Source organism: Gasterosteus aculeatus, chromosome 16, assembly GCF_964276395.1.
Source record: "Gasterosteus aculeatus chromosome 16, fGasAcu3.hap1.1, whole genome shotgun sequence".
NCBI classification, from domain to species: Eukaryota; Metazoa; Chordata; class Actinopteri; order Perciformes; family Gasterosteidae; genus Gasterosteus; species Gasterosteus aculeatus.
The window spans coordinates 2,895,032-2,915,938 of NC_135704.1; the positions used below are offsets into that span (position 1 = coordinate 2,895,032).

General features: G+C 48.4%; 1 protein-coding gene across 33 annotated transcripts in view; it reads left to right on the forward strand.

Annotated features, from left to right (window-relative positions):
• The window catches only part of mycbp2 (MYC binding protein 2), a 54,917-nt gene extending 34,015 nt beyond the window's left edge, over positions 1-20,902 (forward strand). For 9 of the 33 annotated variants that reach the window (XM_078090712.1, XM_040201280.2, XM_078090717.1 and 6 more), the window contains 35 exons: positions 144-260; positions 801-941; positions 3,025-3,249; positions 4,107-4,239; positions 4,492-4,617; positions 7,264-7,455; positions 8,786-8,890; positions 9,315-10,949; positions 11,049-11,218; positions 11,302-11,549; positions 11,635-11,802; positions 12,202-12,359; positions 12,447-12,646; positions 12,800-12,949; positions 13,036-13,196; positions 13,304-13,460; positions 13,564-13,788; positions 13,877-13,942; positions 14,142-14,381; positions 14,474-14,563; positions 14,656-14,736; positions 14,817-15,083; positions 15,660-15,943; positions 16,038-16,134; positions 16,364-16,483; positions 16,571-16,672; positions 16,756-16,884; positions 16,977-17,109; positions 17,219-17,322; positions 17,822-18,010; positions 18,100-18,207; positions 18,420-18,629; positions 18,709-18,816; positions 19,231-19,396; positions 19,514-20,902. In XM_078090712.1, the coding sequence (XP_077946838.1) occupies positions 144-260; positions 801-941; positions 3,025-3,249; positions 4,107-4,239; positions 4,492-4,617; positions 7,264-7,455; positions 8,786-8,890; positions 9,315-10,949; positions 11,049-11,218; positions 11,302-11,549; positions 11,635-11,802; positions 12,202-12,359; positions 12,447-12,646; positions 12,800-12,949; positions 13,036-13,196; positions 13,304-13,460; positions 13,564-13,788; positions 13,877-13,942; positions 14,142-14,381; positions 14,474-14,563; positions 14,656-14,736; positions 14,817-15,083; positions 15,660-15,943; positions 16,038-16,134; positions 16,364-16,483; positions 16,571-16,672; positions 16,756-16,884; positions 16,977-17,109; positions 17,219-17,322; positions 17,822-18,010; positions 18,100-18,207; positions 18,420-18,629; positions 18,709-18,816; positions 19,231-19,396; positions 19,514-19,629 (6,921 nt within the window). In that variant the 3' untranslated portion in view covers positions 19,630-20,902. The remainder of the gene's footprint in view (positions 1-143; positions 261-800; positions 942-3,024; positions 3,250-4,106; positions 4,240-4,491; positions 4,618-7,263; positions 7,456-8,785; positions 8,891-9,314; positions 10,950-11,048; positions 11,219-11,301; positions 11,550-11,634; positions 11,803-12,201; positions 12,360-12,446; positions 12,647-12,799; positions 12,950-13,035; positions 13,197-13,303; positions 13,461-13,563; positions 13,789-13,876; positions 13,943-14,141; positions 14,382-14,473; positions 14,564-14,655; positions 14,737-14,816; positions 15,084-15,659; positions 15,944-16,037; positions 16,135-16,363; positions 16,484-16,570; positions 16,673-16,755; positions 16,885-16,976; positions 17,110-17,218; positions 17,323-17,821; positions 18,011-18,099; positions 18,208-18,419; positions 18,630-18,708; positions 18,817-19,230; positions 19,397-19,513) is intronic. The other 24 variants (XM_078090737.1, XM_078090738.1, XM_040201293.2 and 21 more) reach the window with 18 other exon arrangements.
• Positions 20,903-20,907: the final 5 nt, after the last annotated feature.

Consider the following 20,907-nt stretch of genomic DNA (forward strand, 5'->3'; position numbering starts at 1 on the left):
CGTGTGGGTTAAAGCGCGAGACCTCCCGCGGTCGGCTTGCCCCCGCTTCCTCCTGCTGCTGCTTCCTGTCTTTTCTTCTTCTTTCTTTTTTCTTCTTGGCTCCTGGCGCTCACGGTCTCCATCTCCCCCTCTGCTTCTCTCAGGTCCGCAAATTTGTGTCCAAGGACAGCGCAGGCCTGCGCGTGCGTAGTCACCCTTCCCTACAGAGTGAACAGATAGGCATAGTGCATGTCAATGGCACCATCACTTTCATTGACGAGGTAACTGGCTCTAGACCAGGCAGAACACAAATCATGTTATGTAACTATATTAGCTGGAGCGCTCTGCTCTTTGATTCTATATACTGGTTTTGTCTTAATCAGTAAGGATAGAATATTGGACGCTATTCTTTTTGCTAGTTTTATAACTTTTTAGTGCATTATGTGTTATTACCTCTAAATTATGATAGCTACTTTCTTGCAAAGGATATACATTTGTTGCTCTTTCTTTGATTTGCTTCATACTCTTGCAAGCCATTCAGAGGCCTCGTGAAAGGCTTGAGCGCCTGCAACATAAACTCAGAGGACTCGATGCATTTGCTTAGTTATTTGTATCGTAATGCAGCACATCTGGATTCTGTATCCGTCCAAAATGCACCTTGCTGTAACTTCAATTTACTGTTGTCTAGTTTTCCTTGAGACTCACCTGCAACCTCAGACCTGAGTGTGTGTGTGTGTGTGTGTGTGTGTCCTTCCCGTTTCCATAGTAACAGGACGGTTTGGCTGTGCCCTGCCCCGTTGCTCTTGTTTTCCCCTCCGTAGATCCACAATGACGATGGCGTGTGGCTGAGGCTTAATGACGAAACCGTAAAGAAGTATGTTCCCAGCATGAATGGGTACACTGAAGCCTGGTGCCTCTCTTTCAACCAGCACCTGGGCAGGAGCCTACTGGTCCCAGCCGACGTAAGTAGAAGACCCCCGCTGAGCCGCTGCCCCACTTTAAGACAGGAGCTCCTGCGTTGTTCCTTTGGGCGAAAAGCCCAGAGGTCAACTGTATTGTTTACCAATCACAAAGCATGTTAAACTGAGAGTTTTATCAAAGTGTAGCTGCTAGGATGTTCTCTTGCATGAAACATCTAGTTGTCGCAGCGTATAAAACGTTCACTAACATGCCGTGCACAGGAACACAGCTGGGAGCTTGCATGTGTCAACTCGTGTTTGAACGCAAGAAAGTTCACCACAAAGTGACGGCAGTGGGAAATGCTCTCATGCTTAGGTTGTTACGGTTAAGTGCACTGGCGTGAACACCATTGCGGGAAAAAGAAGGAAGCGTAGGTGTAATCTCATCACGTGGTGAAGTTAGTCTGCACTGTTCCTCATGGCCTCTCACGAACTCATAAAACCACAGCATGTGTGAACAAGTGTTTCCCTCACATTTTTGCTCCATGGCACAAAAACCGCCAACATGTTGTACATTTAAAAAAAAAAGAGACAAAAAACAGCAGCGTGAGTCGAAGGTGTCTGATCGAGGACATGGATATGGAAGTACCGGGGAAAGTACTTGAACCAGATATCCAGGTAGTTTTCTGTCATGAAGCAATCACTGGCCCGCAAAAATTGTACCGCTCTACAATTCCACTCGTTGCCTCGGGGTGCAGAGGAGGCTTCCGTGTAAGGTCCCTTGTCTGAACAGCATGACACACTACATCATCCAAGTGGGGAATTTTTTTGGAAGTTTTCTTCTTTAGCTTCGTTTTGTGGTGGATTTGGAAATGAGTCTGGAGTGACCTTATTTATCTACTTGGCTTTGCACTTGTTTGTGAAATGTTCAAACATATGACGGCTCGGCCGGGATCCACGGTTCTTCTTGGCCCCCTCTACCGGGGCTCCACTATTTCGCCATCTGGCCCGTCAGATTGTGTCCTCTCTTCTTCGCTGTCTCAAACGACCGTCTGATGCTGAATTCCAAAGGAGCCGAGCCCCAAAAAAAAACATTTTTTTTTCTCTTCCAAAAAAATACACGAGCGTCTTCCCCCATAGTGTCTCTCTCCCCCTCTGCCCCTCTCTCTCTCTCCCCCCCTCATCCTCTACTGTTTTTTGTTGACTGTCTCACGATGTGTTGCTCAGAATGTCTTTAACGCTAGCCAAGGAGTCAGGGATGTCAGCTTTTTGTCGTGGACTCCCTTAACTATATTCCCGCCACAGGTGAGTTGTATGAGACGGACACGTGCCCCACAGTTTACCATCGTACCTGTCACTCTACTTGTCCCCTTTGAACCCCTTGTGACTCTGTAGTCTCCCCACAGTATTGCAATCCGCCATAAGCGCTCCCAACAATAGCTGCATGGTTGTCTGCTTTGTTTCATTTTGACCATTTGGTGACAACAGTGTGCGTCGGCGGCCTCGTGCCCACAGACTCCGCGCAGTGATCCTGTGTTTTTCTTTTCTTTTTATGGAGTCATCACTGTTCCAGCGTGTGTGTAGCATGGGGGGTAAAGATGCCAACGTCCGTTCTGTCGCATGAGGTCTTGTTGGAAAGCCTTGTCACCTAGAGTCCTCTATCCCTTGTGCATCATAGCATGCCTCCCTTTAGCCTGTAAGATTAGTTCTACCTTCTGTATATTGGTCATCTAACAGCGTCACTACATGGTGTGTTGAATCCTCCGGTTGCTTCTGTTTACATTTTTAATTATGTTGCAACTGTTTCCCATGTTATGTATTGTTCATGTGTTTTTAATAGCCCGGGCATACATGTAGTTTTGGAGTAAGAACAGTTTGACCATTCCGATGCTGCTAATAGCTGGTTAGCTTAGCATAAAGGCGGGAAACAGGGAAAGCTGAGTAAGGCTCTGTGCTGTAATAAAATCCAATTGGCAGCAACTCTGAAAGCACACTAGTTCAAACTTTATATACCATGCGTTAGATGTATACAACATCTGTAGAGTAAAAACGCCGAATAATCGTTCGCACCCAGCGGTCGACATTATGCGGCCTGATGTTGTGTTACTGTGCGCTGCCTCTAATCCACTGCTCTCACCTCTTGCAGGAGGTCAGGGGCCAATCGGAAGAGAACGTAAAGGAGGTGAGCAGCTGCCCTTCCCACGAGGCCCCCATGCGGGCGCAAAGCAGGGCGGGGCAGGGCGGCGGCCCGGGGCTTTATAAGGTAGTGAAGACCGGCCCCTCTGGTCACAACATCAGAAGCTGCCCAAACCTTAGGGGCATCCCCATTGGAATGTTAGTTCTTGGCAACAAGGTCAAGGCCATAGGCGAGGTACGCACTCACCCCTGATGATGCATTGTGTTTTTTTTCTTCTTTTCTCTTTTGTGGCTTTAGTTGAAATAATGTAATGAGTTTGGCCTTAACCCTCAGAGATTAGAGTTCCCTCTTCTTTCCTGAACTCCTTTTGAATGTAATCTGGCTGTCTGATGGGGAATACACCAGGTGCTTCTGGGTGGGGGGGTGTGTTGTGTATCTTTTCCTACTCGAGGATGAACTCCCTGTGACTGCGACACTTTTTGCGCGCTTCCTGATTCACTCATTTGCGTTTGTCCATCGCAGTCTCAGCGCGTTGCATTTGGCCGCCTTGCAGACGTCTCCGCTGAGATGTGATCACCAAATGCTTGAATGTCTCTTTCTCACACTTCTAACCATCCTGTTAATGATTGCGGTACTTTTCTAAATTTCCTCTGGTGTGGTGATGAGGGTAGCCCCGCCCCTTTTGGATAGGACCTGTCACTGGCTGCTGTGGTGTGTCATGCTGTTCAATAGTTCCCTCTGCATTTGGAATGCCCCGTCTGAGACCTGAGCGGTGCACCCTGCACATACTAATACTTCCATCTGTCTGTTTTTCCCAAGTGATGATAATTCAGGAAAATGCGATAAAAACATCCTCATGCATTTACCTTAGTTTCATTTTTTAGTACTTTTTGTTTAGCTGCACCGTTTTTGTCCTGCAGTGTCTGCTGATGCACAACATCTAATTCTTGTGATCTACTACTGCTTCTGTCCTTTCCAATCAAATGAATGATCAATCATCAATGGTTGTATGTTAATGCTCTTCTGTACAGCTGCTGTGTTTGTGTGCGTGTGCGCGAGAGTGTGGATAAAGAGTCTTGTTTGTGTATCAGGTGGTCAACTCAGAGGGGAACTGGGTTCAGCTGGATAAGAACAGTGTAGTGGAGTTCTGTGAGAGCGATGAAGGAGAGGCCTGGTCCTTGGCCAGAGACCGCGGTGGGAATCAGTACCTTCGCCACGATGACGGTGAGCCGCAACCAACCGGGCAAACTGTTTTCACAGCCACATCGGGAGAATGCTTCTGCCTTTTAAATTCTAAAAGTTGATTTTTTCCTTTCCTTTAAATGACACTACACTTGTATTGCATGCGTTCTTCCCACTAAAAAGTGAGGTTTTCGATTTTTTAAATTTACTTTGAGCTACATGGTCTGCGTGAAATCTTCTTTAAAACTAAAAGTGTGTTGTTATTATGAATAGTAATTTCATCTTCTCTTACAGAACAATCTCTTTTAGAGCACGTGACCCAGACTCCCCCCCCGAGCCCTTTCTCCGTGCAAGCCTTCAACAGGGCTGCAGCCGCTAACGGGGCGCAGGGCTTTGACTACGGCATCTCCAACAACAAAGGTGAGCTCAACGTGGCGTAAAGATGCCTCTTTTTTTAAAAAAACTTTTTATAACATGTCCTCAATCTGCACATCACTTTGCTTTCAACATCCACTTTCCTTTATGCTGTTCATTTACATGTCCTCAGGCTGTAGCTGTAGATTTGTCATTACTGATGTACACCTTCCCTCTGCAAGCTGGTCTTTGATACCCCCCCGCTTTACTTTCTCTGACCTCCCCTGTGTGCTTTGGATTGAGACTGTCCTCATAAGTTTTTCTTATACATTACTCAAGTTGAACAAAATGCAGACATTTTCACCCTCATCATCTTCTTTTATTCAAAGCAACAGTACAGTAAATAACAAATGACCTGAGCCATACAATTCATAGCAGCACATGTACAAGGTGTATGTGCTGCAGTATGGGTCAGACCATAAGAAAAGAGTGAGCGTAGAACTGTATGCTGTGGTTCTATGACTTATCCAAAAGACGCTGGCGCTCACTGCTGGCAATTGTACAAATGAAAAACGCTGCCAATCTGATCCTCCTGCTATGGTACATTGCATATATATATATATATATATATATATATATATATATATATATATATATATATATATATATATATATATATATATGTCCTCTTCTACTCTCACTCCTTGTCTATGGTCACAGGTGCATCGGTCACCGGCCTCTCGTCTCTTTCTTTCAGCATGCTTTCTATCACGTTGACTAACATCTCTGTAGCGTCTGTGTGCATGGGCCAGTCAGTGTGCTTCCGTTCATTTCCAACTGCTGTGGGCTCTGGGTAGTTGGCCGCGGAGCTCTAGCCCAACACGGATTACCCTTTGTCCCCATGCATTGAGCCTTTAGTCACATGACCTGTGTTCTGGTGGAAAAGTGACAACCACCCCTGGATGAGCAATTCTACCGCAGCGTCAGCGGCTCGTCCCAAATGCTTGGCGCTGCGTCTCTTGTCTTCCAATGGCTTAACACTTCTTCACTGCTTGGAATAACGAGGCTGACCTGTTTAGCGATGCTAATCAGAGCGCCGCCGTTCTTCAGATGTAGTTATCGCACTAGTCGACCCGGTATGTGTGTCTGTTGTGCTGATCCCAAGTCTGGTTGCCTCTACTGACCCTTTACTGGGCTCAATGGAAACCGTGTTGGCCTTGGAAAGGCACTTTCATGCTATCAAGTATTCTGTGTGGCTCTGCTGCTTTTATAGAAATAGTAGAATTACTGATTTCAGTCTCACTGTGGCAACATCCGGTTGCTACGTGAGGAGGTGGATGCATTTCTGTCCTTGGGCGTTTGAGATGGCACTCTGCCTCAGTTGCATCTTGGTTGACACTTTGCATTTTTTGATGCCAGATGACCGACCCACCCCGAAATGCTCAAATGGGCAGTTTAAAAGCGGTAAACGGCTCTTTTCGAGTTTAAACCGCCATAATACACGAAAGGTAATAGAAGTCATGTGACATTTAATGTTTAAACCTCACAAAATGTCTGTGGTGAGCAGCACGTGCATCCTGAATATTAAGGCCCTCTAAACGGCGAGCTTCTACTAGCACGCCGAATGTTTGCCGACAGCCGCTGAAGCATCCGATAGAGAGTTTAAATCCCTCGCCACCTGTGTGAAGCGAATGGATCGCGCTTAGATTGGTCAGCTTGATGGACCTGTCCGTGACAGAGCTCCTTGAGCAGGTTGGAGATCAACTGTATTGAAATACCTCTCAGGCTTCCATATTTAGCCTCTCTGGCCTCCGGACAGGCAGCTTCCCGCTTCTGGCGCCGACAGTTGCTGATATGCATCGAACCATGTTGGAGATCAACACAGTGACGTGGTTTTGAATCTGGTTCACCACGTAACCGGCCTCAATGATTACTGATGCCGTGTCGGCTCAATACGGACTACAAGGGTCCAATTCTTCCCGGCACATGTTTTTTGTAAGTTGTAAAGAGGACACATAGGTTTTTCTTGGAAGAATGACTCCTGAAATGAATGATGTCATCAATGCTCTACAATAGAGAAAGACCAGAGTTTCCTCGATAGTTTAACAATAGTGTAACCTCATTACAAAGTCCATTTAAATGGCATTTCATATGTCATACACCCTTGTTTGGCATTACTTTGACAGAATACTGTTCCAGTGGTTTCCTATTTTGGCGGAGACCTTATTTAAGAGCGATACATTCAGCCAATCATATCTTGCATGGAGCCGCGAGGTTAGTCTGACAATCAGAAGTTCCCCAAGTGTCTAAATCACAAACCGGAGCAACGGCCTTTTTTCCGACTCCTTTTGTGTTGTGGAGCGAGCCGCCAAACAAAGACCTTCCCGGCCCGATGGTCCGCCGCTCCGGCTGCTCAGCGACGGCACATTGAGCGGCATTATATTTGCTGACGTCCTTCCTTGCGGCCCATCCACCCGGGCTTTCCTACCTTTCCTCTTTTGGGTGCAGTTGGCATTTCTTTGTCTTAACAGAAAACAAACGGGCCTTTCACTTGCGGGACCCTGGGGGGCTCCTTCCATTTCAGCCCACAAGAAGATGACTGAATGACTGATGAACTCTGACTGATCCTCACCCTCCCCCCTTTTTATAGAAACACCTCAAACCATAGTATAAGCTGTAGTTTATCCCCATCCTCTGTCTCCATGTTTGCAGGTGACCGGTTGAGTGGCATACTGAATTCCATTCAGTCTGGGCCCCTCCTCTCAGCAGCTCCCTCCTCCTCCTCCGTATTTGAGCAAGCCGCCCAACCTCCCTCCTCTTCTTCCTCCTCCTCCCTTGTCCACAGCCCATTTGTGTTTGGACAATCCCCCTCCCAACTGTCTCAGCCACAACCACAGCTTCCGAGTAAGTCTGTCCTGCTTTCTGACAGCGCTTGCCTGCACAGGTGTTGATCCTTTTCCCCCCTCAGCTTTTCTCTCTCTCTCATGTTTGTTTCTGGGAAGCGCAGCAGCGACATGTGACACATAACAGTGCAGTTATGTTTCTAGAGTGGCAAAATATCCCCAACAAGCCCACGTGTCCAGTATGGACTGTTTACATCTTGTTTATAAGAAAACAAATCAAGAGAAATTGCCTTTCGAAATATGCATTGACGGGTATTTCTCACATTTTTTTCCTAAAACAAGATATGAAACTGAAATACTCGACCAAACGCCTTGTTAAATGGGACGATGCCGCGTGTTGAAGTAACAGGCTGAGCTGCTTATTTTTCTGCTTGTATGCTTGTTCTGCTAGCCAGCTTCTTTATTATTTTCCTCGCTGTTTTCATTTTTGCATTATTCATCCTTGATTAACAACATTTTCTGCCTCAACCAGCCCAGGGCATCAGTGCAAATGTAAACGGTCTTAGACTCCAGTCCATCAGTAATATTACATATAACACATACTTATATCTTTTACTGGATATATTTCAAATGCAAATATGCCACAATTTAGTTTTGAGATAATCTTCTAACGGGATCTAAAATATCTGTGGACTTTTTCAGCCTGTTTAGCTCTTTCTCCCTGTTGGTCTTTTCTTGTATGTGCTTATCTTTCTTTTGCAGCTCAACTGTGTGCATAAGTTAATAACATGTGTTCTCAATTTAGCATACATGTAACACGTCACCTTAAGTCTTGTCCTACATGACCCCTGCACACTCGCTGTAGATCCCTTTAATGGATTTAATTATGGCATTTAACAACGGCCTGTTAAACCTATTTCACAGGATAAAACTCACCTTCAGAGCCTCTTAAATGTTCTCTTACTTCTTTTAAACATTGTGAATGTCACCTGTTAGAGGTGATGCCGCCCTCTAAAATAGGGAAAGAGTCCAAATGGAATTGAATGGAAGACACATATTACTAAATTGTGTGCACAGCTTACTTGTATTTCCATGACAACTCTTCTGTAACTTTTCTGTCTGAGACAGAAAAGTTACAGAAACTTTTCTGTTTCTGTAACTTCTTTTCTCTTCAATAAGTGTTTCTCTACCTTTCTGTTGATCCCACCGTCATTTTAACCCTTTTTGCATCGTTCTTCTCGACCTCACCCCATTGCCTCTTTGTGCTCGCTCTGTCTCTCTCTCTCTCTCTCTCTGTCTCTGTCTCTGTCTCTCTGTCTCTGTCTCTCTCTGGTGGCCCCTTTGCGTTCCATGCCTTGTTTGTTTACCTGCTCCACTGTTTTCCGCTGTAGATGATTCATCTCGCCGCCTTGCTTCTCGCGAGCGTGTGCACAAAAGCAATGTGTCCGTGGCCGGGCACGGCACTGCTCTCTCATCTCTCGCTCTGAGGCAGAAGGGTGGGTAATCACCGCACGCATGTTTCCCTCAGACTGAACAGAGGGCGGGCAGGAGGCCACGAAAAGAAACGCCTTGTTTTTTATGACAGCTCTTTTGATTTAAAGTTTAAAATAGGTGGACCTTAATTGCTATTGATTCAGGATGTGTGTGGTTACTAGACTAAACTACTAGGCTATGAAAAGTCCACTCTAAATACGTCCAATATCAGTAGCAGAGGTCCGAGGACTGGGCTGGAATCCATCTTCCATCAGCTCTTCCACTAATTACCTTCATTGCATTGCATCTTACCTTTATATTTTCAGCATTACATTGTTTTTTCCTCTCAGGTTTTGAGTATTATGCTAATAGCCAAATGTTGTGCATTATTACCTCTGATTCAGTCCTCTTTCATGCTGTAACTATGTTTGAAATAATAACGTTCAGGTGAGCGAGGGAACCCGATGCCAGCAGCGCGGCCCATGTCCCCAGCTTCCAAACACCGGCAGGGGAACCGCTCGCCCAAACAGGAGGGTCGAGGAAGCCGCTCGTCCGAGCAGAGCAGGAGCAAAGCAGGCGAGGGCGGCCTCTCCGCCAGCGAGGCGCTCATCCTGCGGTCGGACACGGCCAAACTGAGGTCCGACTCGCACAGCCGCTCGCACTCGCCCAATCACAACACCCTGCAGGCGCTAAAGGCAGACGGCAGAACCCCGGGACTTCGGGCCGAGTCGCCGAACTCCGGCTCGCGCTCCTCCTCTCCCAAACAAAAAGGCTCCTCCTCTTCTGGGAGGTCTAGTCCCTCCAGCGCCTCCTCCCAGCACTCCTCTTCAGCCCACCATGACAAGAACCTCCCACCCAAAGTCAGCCCTTCCGCCAAAGCACGGCTGGATCCTCCTAGGGAGAGGTCCAAATCTGATTCGTACACTCTGGATCCAGACACGCTTAGAAAGAAGAAGGTCCCACTGACCGAGCCCATTAGAGGCAGGTCCACCTCCCCAAAACCGAAAGTGTCTCCTAACGATCCAAATAATGGAGTGATTGGCTGTGCAGAGAACCGCGTTCCCTCTCCACACGTGACCCAGGAGAACCTCCATAGTGAAGTGGTGGAGGTGTGCAGCTCCACTGCTCTCCTCTCAGAGGAGGGCAATGACGAGAATGCCGACGGTCAGAATTCTGAAGACGGCTCATGCAAGGTGCACTTCAGCATCGGCAAAGCCCCGGTCAAGGAGGAACAGGAGAGCCGCGCTTCGCCCAAAGTCAGCCGCAAAGCGTCCAGTCGACACACGCGCCCCAAGAAGGAAAAATCTGGGCCGCTGTTCAAAGGTGAGAGCACTTCAAGGGCCACGGAACCCGCCAAACAGGCCATGTCCCCCTCCGTGGCCGAATGCTCGCGAGCGGTCTTCGCCGCATTCCTGTGGCATGAAGGTATTGTCCACGACGCCATGGCCTGCTCCTCCTTCCTCAAGTTTAACCCGGACTTAACCAAAGAGCACGCCCCCATTCGCAGCTCCGTGGGAGGACAGGGCGCCGACGAGAAGGAGAGCAAGCTAAAGAACCGCCACTCCTTGGAGATCTCCTCTGCCCTCAACATGTTTAACATTGCGCCGCACGGCCCGGACATCTCCAAAATGGGAAGCATCAACAAAAACAAGGTGCTGTCTATGCTGAAAGAACCGCCTCTGCCAGAGAAGTGCGAGGAGGGTAAGGGGGAGGCCATGGGCTACGAGATGACTTCGCACCCGGCCTTGAGGAACAAGTCCATCTTGCCGTTGACGTTGCAACATCTGGTGGCCTTCTGGGAGGACATCTCCATGGCCACCATCAAAGCAGCCACTCAGAACATGATCTTCCCCAGCCCGGGGTCCAGCGCCATCCTGAAAAGGAAGGAGCACGAGAAAGACGGCAAGAAGTCGAAGAAGGAGAAAAAGAAGCGGGAGAAGGCCGAAGTGCGTCCGAGAGGGAACCTGTTCGGAGAGATGGCACAGCTCGCCATGGGTGGACCGGAGAAAGACACCATCTGTGAGCTGTGCGGTGAATCCCACCCTTACCCCGTCACCTACCACATGAGACAGGCGCACCCAGGTGAGCGGACAGCGGTTCTGCTTCAGCCTTTGTATTCCTGGGTAAGGGACTTTCTGGGTAATGATTTCTTTTAACCCCCTCCCTCGTCTTTCATGGCAGGCTGCGGTCGCTATGCTGGAGGCCAGGGCTACAACAGCATCGGCCACTTCTGTGGTGGTTGGGCTGGAAACTGCGGCGACGGAGGCATAGGAGGCAGCACCTGGTACCTGGTGTGTGATCGCTGTCGGGAGAAATACCTGAGAGAAAAACAGACTGCGGCCCGGGAAAAGGTACGCGTGCGTCCCTGCAACTGAAGAACTCGTCTTTTCTCATCTCTTTTCTCATCTCGGACTTCTGCGTGTCCTTTTGCCAGGTGAAGCAATCCAGGAAGAAACCCCTCCAGGTGAAGACGCCGAGGGCGCTGCCCACCATGGAGGCCCACCAGGTGATCCGGGCCAACGCTCTGTTCCTGCTGTCCCTCAGCAGTGCTGCCGAGCCCAGCATGCTGTGCCACCACCCCCCCCGGCCCATGCACTCCCAGCTGCTGCCCAGCCTCAAGGAGGGCGTGTCGGACGAACTCCCCAATAAAATGGGCTGCCTCTACCTCCAGACGCTAGCTAGGTAGCTTACAGCTCAGTTAGCAACGCTGTCTGGATTTCTTAGGTGAATAAAGGTGCTTTACCGTAACCCTCCTCTTATCACCCAGGCAACACACTGAGAACTTTGGGGCCTACCAAGACGATAACCTCTTCCAAGATGAGATGAGGTATTTGCGCTCAACATCTGTTCCTGCACCTTACATATCAGTCACCCCCGATGCCTGTCCCAATGTATTTGAGGAACCAGAGAGCAACATGAAATCAATGCCACCCAGGTAACGCGTCTTCGTACGATGCTTTCATCACTTCCACTTCTGCGCATGCACAAACGATGAGTGAAATGCGGATTAGATTTTCTCATCTGTTTTTATGTGTATGCATGACAAACACTCGTATACATGCATGATATAAACGTCACGGCAGATGAGGCAATCGTTATCGTTTGAGATATTAACCGGACAGACGGAACCAACGTTTTTTGATGCACGCTCTCTGTCCGAGTGAGTTTGTGTGTGTGTGTGCGCCCATTAACTGTGCTCAGGGAACAGAACTGTAAACGATTTCTTGGTGGGGTGGGGCGCCCCCCCTATGTAATGCTCCTTATCATGACCAGCCATTCATTTCAATGTTTGTGTCTGTGCTAAACTTTGTCTGTTTCATCCACTCCCATTCAGTCTGGAAACCAGTCCAATCACAGACAGCGATACGGCGAAACGAACCGTGTTTCAGAGGTCTTACTCCGTCGTAGCATCAGAGTATGACAAGCAACACTCGCCCAATCCGGCCCGGGTAAAAGCCGTGCCCAGACGCAGGGTTCATAGTGGCGATGCAGGTAATTTCATGCACCCATTTGAGACGTGTTACCTAAAAGAGAATGTGATGCAGTGTCATCTGTGACACCTTTTCCACCCCTTAACAGAGGTGGGGTCTTCCCTGTTACGCCACCCGTCCCCTGAGCTGTCCCGGCTGATCTCGGCCCACGGCTCCCTCAGTAAAGGGGAGAGGAACTTCCAGTGGCCTGTCCTGGCTTTCGTCATCCAGCACCATGACCTGGAGGGCCTGGAGGTGGCCATGAGGCATGCACTGAGGAAGTCTGCCTGCAGGGTGTTTGCCATGGAGGTACAGGCAGCAACAGCTCTCCGAATCTCTGCACCCGGTTTTCAGTTAATCATTGCTGTTTATCCCGCAGTGATTGGTGGTTATTGTTGTTAGCTCACGAGTTATATTTGTAAGAAGAATGACTGGCATGATTTTCTCTCTGTGTGCTGTCAGGCCTTCAACTGGCTGCTGTGCAATGTGATCCAGACTACCTCCCTGCACGACATCCTTTGGCACTTTGTAGCTTCTCTCACCCCATCGCCCTTTGAACCCGAGGACGAGGAAGACGACGAGAACAAGGGGAACAAAGAAAATGTGGAACAGGTAATGAGTGGTTGACAAAGGCCGTGTAGCATTGCTTACTATTTCTGTTGCGGCGTCTTCTGACTGTGAACTTCTGCGCTCCTCAGGAAAGAGACCTTGGCGTTTGTGAACACCCGCTGTCAGACATTGTTATTGCCGGAGAAGCCGCTCATCCTCTCCCCCACACCTTTCACCGCCTCCTCCAAACCATCTCTGACCTCATGATGTCACTTCCTAGTGGCAGCTCACTTCAGCAGATGGCGCTTAGGTACGCGTTGGGAACGCCGGAATATGATGTCAACCCATCAGTAAACACTTTTTACATGGAATGGTTTCAAACTATAGACAGATTATTCTCATGATTTATCCTTACAGGTGCTGGAGTCTCAAGTTTAAGCAGTCAGACCACCAGTTCCTCCACCAGAGCAACGTCTTCCATCACATCAACAATATCTTGTCCAAGTCGGACGATGGAGACAGCGAAGAAAGCTTCAACATCAGCTTGCAGTCAGGCTACGAAGCAATGAGCCAGGCAAGAAAAAAAGTCATTCAGTTACTTCAGATCGGTCTCCTTTTGGTCAATACGGTTGAAAAGTTCCAGCAGCATGCGCTAACCCGACTGTCTGTGACAATAGGACCTCTGCCTGGTGACTTGTCTGAAGGATCTGACCAGCGTAGTAGACATCAAGACGTCCAGTCGTCCTGCCATGATTGGCAGTCTGACAGACGGCTCCACAGAGACCTTCTGGGAATCCGGAGATGAGGACAAGAACAAAACTAAGAGCATCACCATTAGCTGCGTGAAGGGCATTAACGCCTCCAATGTGACTGTTCATGTGGACAACTCCAGGGACATCGGGGTAAGGGGCAGTCGCAGTATTGTTCTTGTGTTACGGCACAGATTGGACCAAAATGGAATTGCTGATAATCTATTTGTCATATTCACAGAACAAAGTCACATCAGTGACATTCTTATGTGGAAAAGCAGTAGAGGATCTGTGCAGAATCAAACAGGTATGGTCCTATGTGAGACTACAGGGTTCTAGTCTTTATGTAAAGCTGTATGTATGGATCGTTTTCTCTCTTCTCCAAATCAACACCACTCCAGTGCAAGGTGTTTTTATAAGGTGCTCTTCGATCTAGTGACTCTAGCTCCAGATTTACTTCCATGTAGTAGAACACTGTAAATATCTCCGTGGCTTTTCATCAAAAGGTTGAACTGGACTCGCGTCACATGGGCTGGGTGACAAGCGAGCTCCCTGGAGGGGACCACCATGTGATCAAGGTGGAGCTGAAGGGTCCGGAGAACACCCTGAGGGTGCGCCAGGTGAAGGTGCTGGGTTGGAAAGAGGGCGAAAGCATCAAGATTCTGGGGCAAATCTCCGCCAGCATGGCGCAGCAGAAGAACTGCGAGGCCGAGACTCTCCGAGTGTTTCGCCTCATCACCTCACAGGTCCGTGTAACCGCTTCATCCACACGTGATCACCTGACAAACATCTGGAGGCTCTCGGCAGCGTTGAGATTTACTCTGTTGTGCTCATTTAGGTCTTTGGAAAGCTCATTTGTGGAGACGCAGAGCCGACGCCAGAGCAGGAGGAGAAAAACCTCCTTTCAACACCCGAGGGAGAGGACAAGGTCTGGCCCTGACAGTCTGCCTGTGCTGTTAAACCAAAATGTTGACTTCCCTTTAGCCTGAGGTTTTACACGTTGTACGTTTTTATGACTAGGTTCCATCGGACGCTGACCTTAAAGAGCACATGGTGGGCATCATCTTTAGCAGGAGCAAACTCACCAACCTCCAGAAACAGGTGATTAGTCAGTTCTTTACGCCATCAGAAGTAGGAATTAAGATCTCAGCCCTCGTACCTAACGCGCATACTCGTCTCAGGTGTGCGCCCACATCGTGCAGGCCATCCGCATGGAGGCCACGCGTGTGAGGGAGGAGTGGGAGCACGCCATCTCCAGCAAAGAGAACGCCAACTCCCAACCCAGCGACGACGACGCCTCCTCGGACGCCTACTGCTTCGAGCTCCTGTCCATGGTCCTGGCTCTGAGTGGCTCCAACGTGGGCCGCCAGTACCTAGCGCAGCAGCTCACCCTCATGCAAGACCTGTTTTCACTGCTGCACACGGCCTCCCCGAGAGTTCAGAGACAGGTGGGGGGAGTGGACTGCACCGGACTGTTTGCACCCATGCTCATTATCCTGAGACGGAACTTTATAAGGCCCAGAGGAAATACTTCAGCCGGATATTCATCAAAGATTTTAACAGAAGAATAAACAAACAACAATAGAATCAAAATATAAAAGCATAGGAATTATTGAATAATAATTATTTAGTGTGAAAGAAATAATACCGGCACCGTTGCAAAATAGCACGAACGCAATAACATTAAACAATAAACGAAAAGCAAATGTAATGTGCAGACCAGACATGATACTAACCCCTAAAATACAAAAGTAATATTGTGCATGATATAGAAAAGTATTACACAGCTATGTTGCACATAAATGAATGAAAATGACATTGGAATAATAATATTGGACAAATCTTCTTTCCTAAATTATTCGGCCTTTTGTCCTTTGCCACACTACTGCTGACTAAGACGTGGCTTGGAGTTATTTTTCCCGTGTAACATTTAGAAAGAGCCCGTTTTTCTTTCAGTGTGCCCTCGCTGACGCTAAAGCCTTGCGACTCTAAATGATCTTGTCTGCCATCTGCTCTCATCTCAGGTCACATCGTTGCTTAGGCGCGTCCTTCCAGAGGTCACGCCAGTGAGACTCGCCAGCATCATCGGGGTGAAGGCCCTTCCTCCGGCGGACATCAGTGACATCATCCACTCAACAGAGAAGGGAGACTGGAACAAGCTCTGCATCCTCGACATGTTCCTGGGCTGCATCGCGAAAGCCCTCACAGTGCAGCTGAAGGCCAAAGGCACCACCATCTCTGGCACGGCCGGCACGGCCGCGGGCAAAGGAGTCACCACCGTCACGCTGCCCATGATCTTCAACTCCAGGTGAGCTACTTAACGTCGGGCCTAATCAGTTTGGAGAAATTCGTGTGGCCGCGTTCATCAGTTTTCATATTTATTGCCACTTTTTTATGATCAGCTACATCCGCAGGGGGGAGAGCCACTGGTGGATGAAAGGCTCTACACCTCCACAGATAGCAGAGATCATCATAAAGCTGGTCAAAGACATGGCAGCGGTAAGTTCTCGCTGTTAAAGGGACAAAGTCCTCTTACCTGTAGCCTTCCACAGAGCAGTTTCCCACAGGAACTATATTTGCCAAACGGATTACCTTCAGTAACTGAGCCTAAATATCAAAAACAGATGCATCTTTGGGGTGAACCTTGCATCTTTTCGTTTAACTCTCTGACTGCCTAATTCTATTCAGAACCACATTTGACATCTTGTATTGTGCTTGCTGTTTTTAGGGCCACCTTTCCGACGGTTGGTCCAGAGTCACCAAAAACGCAATAGCGGAGACCATCATAGCCCTGACCAAAATGGAGGAGGAGCACCGATCTCCTGTACGCTGTATCGCCACCACAAGGGTATGCGCACAAAGCTCTCCATCCGTCCAGCACGTTTACGACTAATGGATATCGGCTGACCACATTACATCATGTTCTGTCTCACAGCTGTGGCTGGCCTTGGCTTCGCTGTGCGTGCTGGACCAGGACCATGTGGACAGGCTGTCCTCCGGTCGCTGGATGGGCAAAGACGGTCAGCAGAAACAGATGGTGAGGCCGATATACAAGGCACAGTTCAAAATAACTGATATTCAAACAATACTAAATGGATTCCCTCCTCCTCTTATCCACAGCCTATGTGCGACAATCACGATGACGGCGAGACGGCGGCCATCATCCTGTGTAACGTGTGCGGCAACCTTTGCACCGACTGCGACCGCTTCCTCCACCTGCACCGACGCACGCGCTCTCACCAGAGACAGGTGGGTGTCGGCCGCTAGTAGGAATCTATTCATGGAAGCAATGCGGAGGAGAGAGAGCTGCTGTTAAAGCTTGTGCTCGTGGCTGCTTTCAGGTGTTTAAGGAGGAAGAGGAGGCCATAAAGGTGGATCTCCATGAAGGCTGTGGGAGGACCAAGCTCTTCTGGCTCATGGCCCTGGCCGACTCTAAGACTATGAAGGCTATGGTTGAGTTTAGAGAGCACACAGGTAACATGGCAACAAAGCGTGTCACTCTGCTTTTCTCTGGGGTATCAATTTAGTATTGCTGCGAAGGTGTTGCGTAAAAACCCCTTTTGACTTTCACTTTCTTTTGCAGGTAAACCAGCCTCCAGCAGCTCAGATGCCTGCAGGTTCTGTGGGACGAGGAACGGCACCGAGTTGTCTGCAGTGGGCAGCGTCTGCTCAGACCCAGACTGCCAGGTACGACTTAATGCGAACCGCCATCACCTGGGCTCCCATTTAGAACCGCCGGGGACGCATCAAAACGGGGCCTGGAAGACTTTCCACGAAAAAAGAGATCTATAAACTACTTGACGGGAGAATCTCTGTACCTGCACGGAGACTCCGTGTTCCATGGTTAATGAACGTTTTGGAGACGGGGGAAATTAGCAGCCCACATGAGGTGTTAAAATGAAGTGTTGAACCACGCGTGACGATGTGTCGGGCAGGTGGCTCTGTGTGCGGTGGCTCCTGTCACCAGTGTGCGACTGGCTGAATGATCACATAAAGTGCTCCGAGTGGTCTGAAGACTAGAAAAGAGATGTATGGAGACAATGTCAACTGTTTCTTCAGTCACCTTCACCTCTCAAGTCTTCATCACCATCTTCATCATTAGGATTGTGTAAATTGCACCGCGTTGCAGTAGTAAAGTGTGCTTCGCTGAAGTACTCACTCGTTGCTGTCACGTCTTCTCCCTCAGGAGTACGCTAAACTGGCCTGCAGTAAAACTCATCCCTGTGGACACCCCTGTGGAGGAGTGAAGAACGAGGAGGCCTGCCTCCCGTGTCTGCACGGCTGCGACAAGAACACCGGCTGTCTGAAGCAGGATGCAGACGACATGTGCATGATCTGCTTCACGGAGGCCCTCTCCGCTGCTCCTGCCGTACAGGTACAGCTGCTTGCAAATGCTTGACCACCACGGGGAAGAGTTTCACTTCAGCGTTCATGTTTCGTCTGACCCCTTCGCTCTGTTCTCAGCTGGACTGCACGCACGTGTTCCACCTGCAGTGTACTCGTCGTGTTCTTGAGAATCGCTGGCTCGGGCCCCGAATCACATTTGGGTTCATGCTGTGTCCCATCTGCAAGGTACGTTATTGACCGAGCCTCTGACTCGACGAGATTAACTCGGCATACGAAGACAGCGTACTGTTTCCACCGCACCTCAAGGTTGATTGAGCTCGGTTTGCTCCGTTTGTTGAGCGAGCTCATGTTCAAAGTGAACACTGCACACGTACAGTCAATTCAACAGAACCACATTTATGAACCTGGTATGCCCTTTTTTCTCTGTGTGCCTCCAGAACAAAATCAATCACTCAGTGATCAAGGACCTGCTGGACCCCATCAAGGAGCTCTACGAGGACGTGAGGAGAAAGGCTCTGATGAGGCTGGAGTATGAGGGTCTGCATAAGAGTGAGGCCATTACCACACCGGGAGCACGTTTCCACAACGACCCTGCAGGCTTTGCCATGAACAGATATGCGTACTACGTCTGCTATAAGTGCAAGAAGGTACTACATACCTTTTTAAGTTTTCATATTCATATAGTGTTTGCGGTTTGAAAATGAACGGTTACCCACTGTTCTCCAGGCCTATTTTGGGGGAGAGGCTCGCTGCGATGCTGAGGCCGGTCAGGGAGACGACTACGACCCCAGTGAGCTCATCTGTGGAGCGTGCTCAGATGTGTCCAGGGCTCAGGTGGGTAAACTATGCCTTTTGCTATGAAAACGGTAAAAAAAGTGTCATAAAGGATTGACACAGCTCTCGTTATTGTTAATACGCGGCTGGAATCAGCAGGCGGTTAGCTTAGCCTAGCATAAGGAGTTGAAGCAAGGTGACCAGCCTGGTTCTGTCTGAATGTAACAATCTCCTGAAGCTCATTAATTAACTGCTTGCTTATTTAATCCAAAAAGCATGTAGTTTTACAGGGAATCTCTCACTCGACAGTTTGTGGGTGATGCTCAGTGACGAACTTGAGTCTTGTCGTCTCTGCCGGAAAATTGGTATCAATCTTGTTGTGTTTTTTGGCATAAAGGTGGAACGGCAAGTTTCCTTAATAAGGATGTTCACATGTTGTCTACCCCTGATTTATTCTCGTTCACTTGTCACCAGATGTGCTCTAAGCACGGCACCGACTTCCTGGAGTATAAATGCCGGTACTGCTGCTCGGTGGCCGTTTTCTTCTGCTTTGGCACCACACACTTCTGCAACGCCTGCCACGATGACTTCCAGAGGATGACCAGCGTCCCCAAGGAGGAACTGCCCCATTGTCCCGCAGGTGCCCAATGATTATATTGACTACACTCTTCAGGGGAATGTTGCATTAGTCATACTGGTGTTATATAGCAGATAAGAAAACACAAGTAAGTTGTCATTCTTGTCCTTTCTGTCACAGGTCCCAAAGGCAAGCAGTTGGAGGGTACTGAGTGCCCCTTGCATGTGGTCCACCCGCCAACGGGGGAGGAGTTTGCGCTGGGCTGTGGGGTTTGCAGGAATGCCCACACCTTCTAAACAACGCGAGACTTCTACTGAAAACCAGTTTGTCTACTGTGATTTCTGGCTGCTGCTGAGGCTCAGCCGTGAAGCTTGGCTCTCCCATTGTCAAGTGTCCTGGACACTGGACCAGGTTTCTGTCCTACGAGGGTCCTCAGGTCCGCTCTACAACATCAGTATCCGGGCTCCGCTACAAACACTAGCTGTGGTTCCTTTGGACTTTGAGTGACCTGAAAGGGGCGGGCGGTGGGGGAAGAACAATAGCATTTAAAAAAAAGAAGAAGAAGAAGAAGAAAAAAAAAAGAATATCTTGTGACGTGTTTGCATGCGGCCGTTGTACTCCCTCGGCTTCTATAGACGTTGCACACCTCCCGATCACTGAAGTGTACCAATACAACATTAAACATGGAATATGAAACAATTTTGCTTAAAGGCAACTGTGGCTCAGCGTGGGTTTAAAAAAAAAAAAGAAAGAAAAAGGAACCGGCCGTATTTCCAGATTCCTTACTATAAATTTAAAATATTGTTGTATGTAAACTTTTTCGTAATCTTGCACAGTATTCTCCACTGTTGAGTGCATCATGGGTTGACAGACAAAAAAAATAAAAGAAGTTGGATAAGACTGTTAAGTATAGTTATGTTTGGGAGGAAAATAGTGTACGATTTATCTAATCTTGTATATAATGATACTATTCAAAATAGCTGTATTCCGAAGTTGCTACTCTTCACTTCAGTTTTGTTTGATATTCTGGGTTATGTTTTGAGCCAGAACTTTTAATGAAGTGCAATACTGGGTGTGCCTCCTATTTTGCAGCTCTTTAACCTATGGAATGTATGTCAATAAAGCCACTGTACATTTTTATACAGTAGACAGTCGTAATTCCCCCTCTGCTAAATGTCGGATCTCTTCGGTTGTGCGGAAATGAGAGGAAGGAGCCGGGCGCCTGCAGTGAGTGATGATGGATGGAAATTTTATTTGCAGCTCTGTCAAAAAGAAGAAAAAAAAGTACCAAAATCCTACAGTAATACAAAAATAAACGAAAGACCTCACGGTGAGACTGATTACAGCTGAATGATTTGAGGGGCCAGTCGTCACGCCAAATAAAATTGTGCCCCTGTGATGCTTTGGCCTGGCAGGAGGCAGGCGGGGTCAAGGGTCAGAGGAACAGAGTGTGGGGGGGAAAAAAGCTGCTGTTATATAAAAAAGCTTAATACTTGTGAATCTGCTCTGTAATATCTGTGGTGGATGGAGTCGAATGGTAATAAACCATGTTCTCTGTTTCGCAAAGTACGCAC